Genomic DNA, 1,235 nt, shown 5'->3' on the forward strand with positions numbered 1-1,235 from the left:
GTCGCTGCGGGCGTGCGGGGGGGGGGCGGGGGGGGGCGGGGGGGGGGGGGGGGGGGGGGGGGGGGACTGATGTTGTCATGGCAGCACCGGTGTGTCCAGAACCCAACGCCGTCACCGCCGCTCCAATCACGAGGCTTCCCGCCTTTTACACACAGGTCCGCGCCGATCTGCCCCCGACCTTAGGGCCGCACACGGGACTAACTGATCCGTGTTCTCCTCCCACAGAGATGCAAAGACAAGCTGAATTCTCTGGCCATCTCGGTGATGAACCAGTGGCCCGGGGTCAAGCTGCGGGTCACCGAAGGCTGGGACGAGGACGGACACCACTTCGAGGAGTCGCTGCACTACGAAGGCCGCGCCGTGGACATCACCACGTCCGACAGGGACAAGAGCAAGTACGGCACTCTGTCCAGGCTGGCCGTGGAGGCTGGGTTTGACTGGGTCTACTACGAGTCCAAAGCCCACATCCACTGCTCCGTGAAAGCAGGTGAGACCGCCGCAGACTGACGCAGACTGATGCAGACCGCCGCAGACCGCAGCAGACTGACGCAGACTGACGCCGACCGCCGCAGACCGCAGCAGACTGACGCAGACTGACGCCGACCGCCGCAGACCGCAGCAGACTGACGCAGACCGCCGCAGACCGCAGCAGACTGACGCAGACTGCCGCAGACTGACACCGACACCCTCCACGATAACAATAAGAAGAAGAAGGAGAAACAGGAAGTCACTTCAGTCACTTCTTCCAATTAAATCGTATAAAAAATGAGTGAGGTAGCCCCACAGTGACCCCTGGAGGGAAGCACGACCCACACACCACAGACTGGACTTTTACTGAACCAGGTGATTCACTGGTGTCAGTTGAAAACATGTATTTATTTATGATGGTCCTGACTAGTCTCCCCCCCCCCCCTCGACATAATCATCTAGGTAAAGACAAGTTGTCAAGGACATTGATGGTCCATGGTTCTGGAGGAAGTTGATGGTCCATGGTTCTGGAGGACATTGATGGTCCATGGTTCTGGAGGACATTGATGGTCCATGGTTCTGGAGGACATTGATGGTCCATGGTTCTGGAGGACATTGATGGTCCATGGTTCTGGAGGACATTGATGGTCCATGGTTCTGGAGGACATTGATGGTCCATGGTTCTGGAGGACATTGATGGTCCATGGTTCTGGAGGACATTGATGGTCCATGGTTCTGGAGGACATTGATGGTCCATGGTTCTGGAG

General features: G+C 57.9%; 1 protein-coding gene across 1 annotated transcript in view; it reads left to right on the forward strand.

Moving 5' to 3' along the window:
• The window catches only part of shha (sonic hedgehog signaling molecule a), an 8,652-nt gene that overhangs the window by 5,223 nt on the left and 2,194 nt on the right, over window positions 1-1,235 (forward strand). Inside the window, exon 2 of the mRNA XM_008308370.3 lies at window positions 226-487. Coding sequence (XP_008306592.1) covers window positions 226-487 — 262 coding nt within the window. The remainder of the gene's footprint in view (window positions 1-225; window positions 488-1,235) is intronic.

The sequence above is a fragment of the Cynoglossus semilaevis genome, chromosome 3 (genome assembly GCF_000523025.1).
Source record: "Cynoglossus semilaevis isolate Cse_v1.0 chromosome 3, Cse_v1.0, whole genome shotgun sequence".
Classification (NCBI taxonomy): Eukaryota; Metazoa; Chordata; class Actinopteri; order Pleuronectiformes; family Cynoglossidae; genus Cynoglossus; species Cynoglossus semilaevis.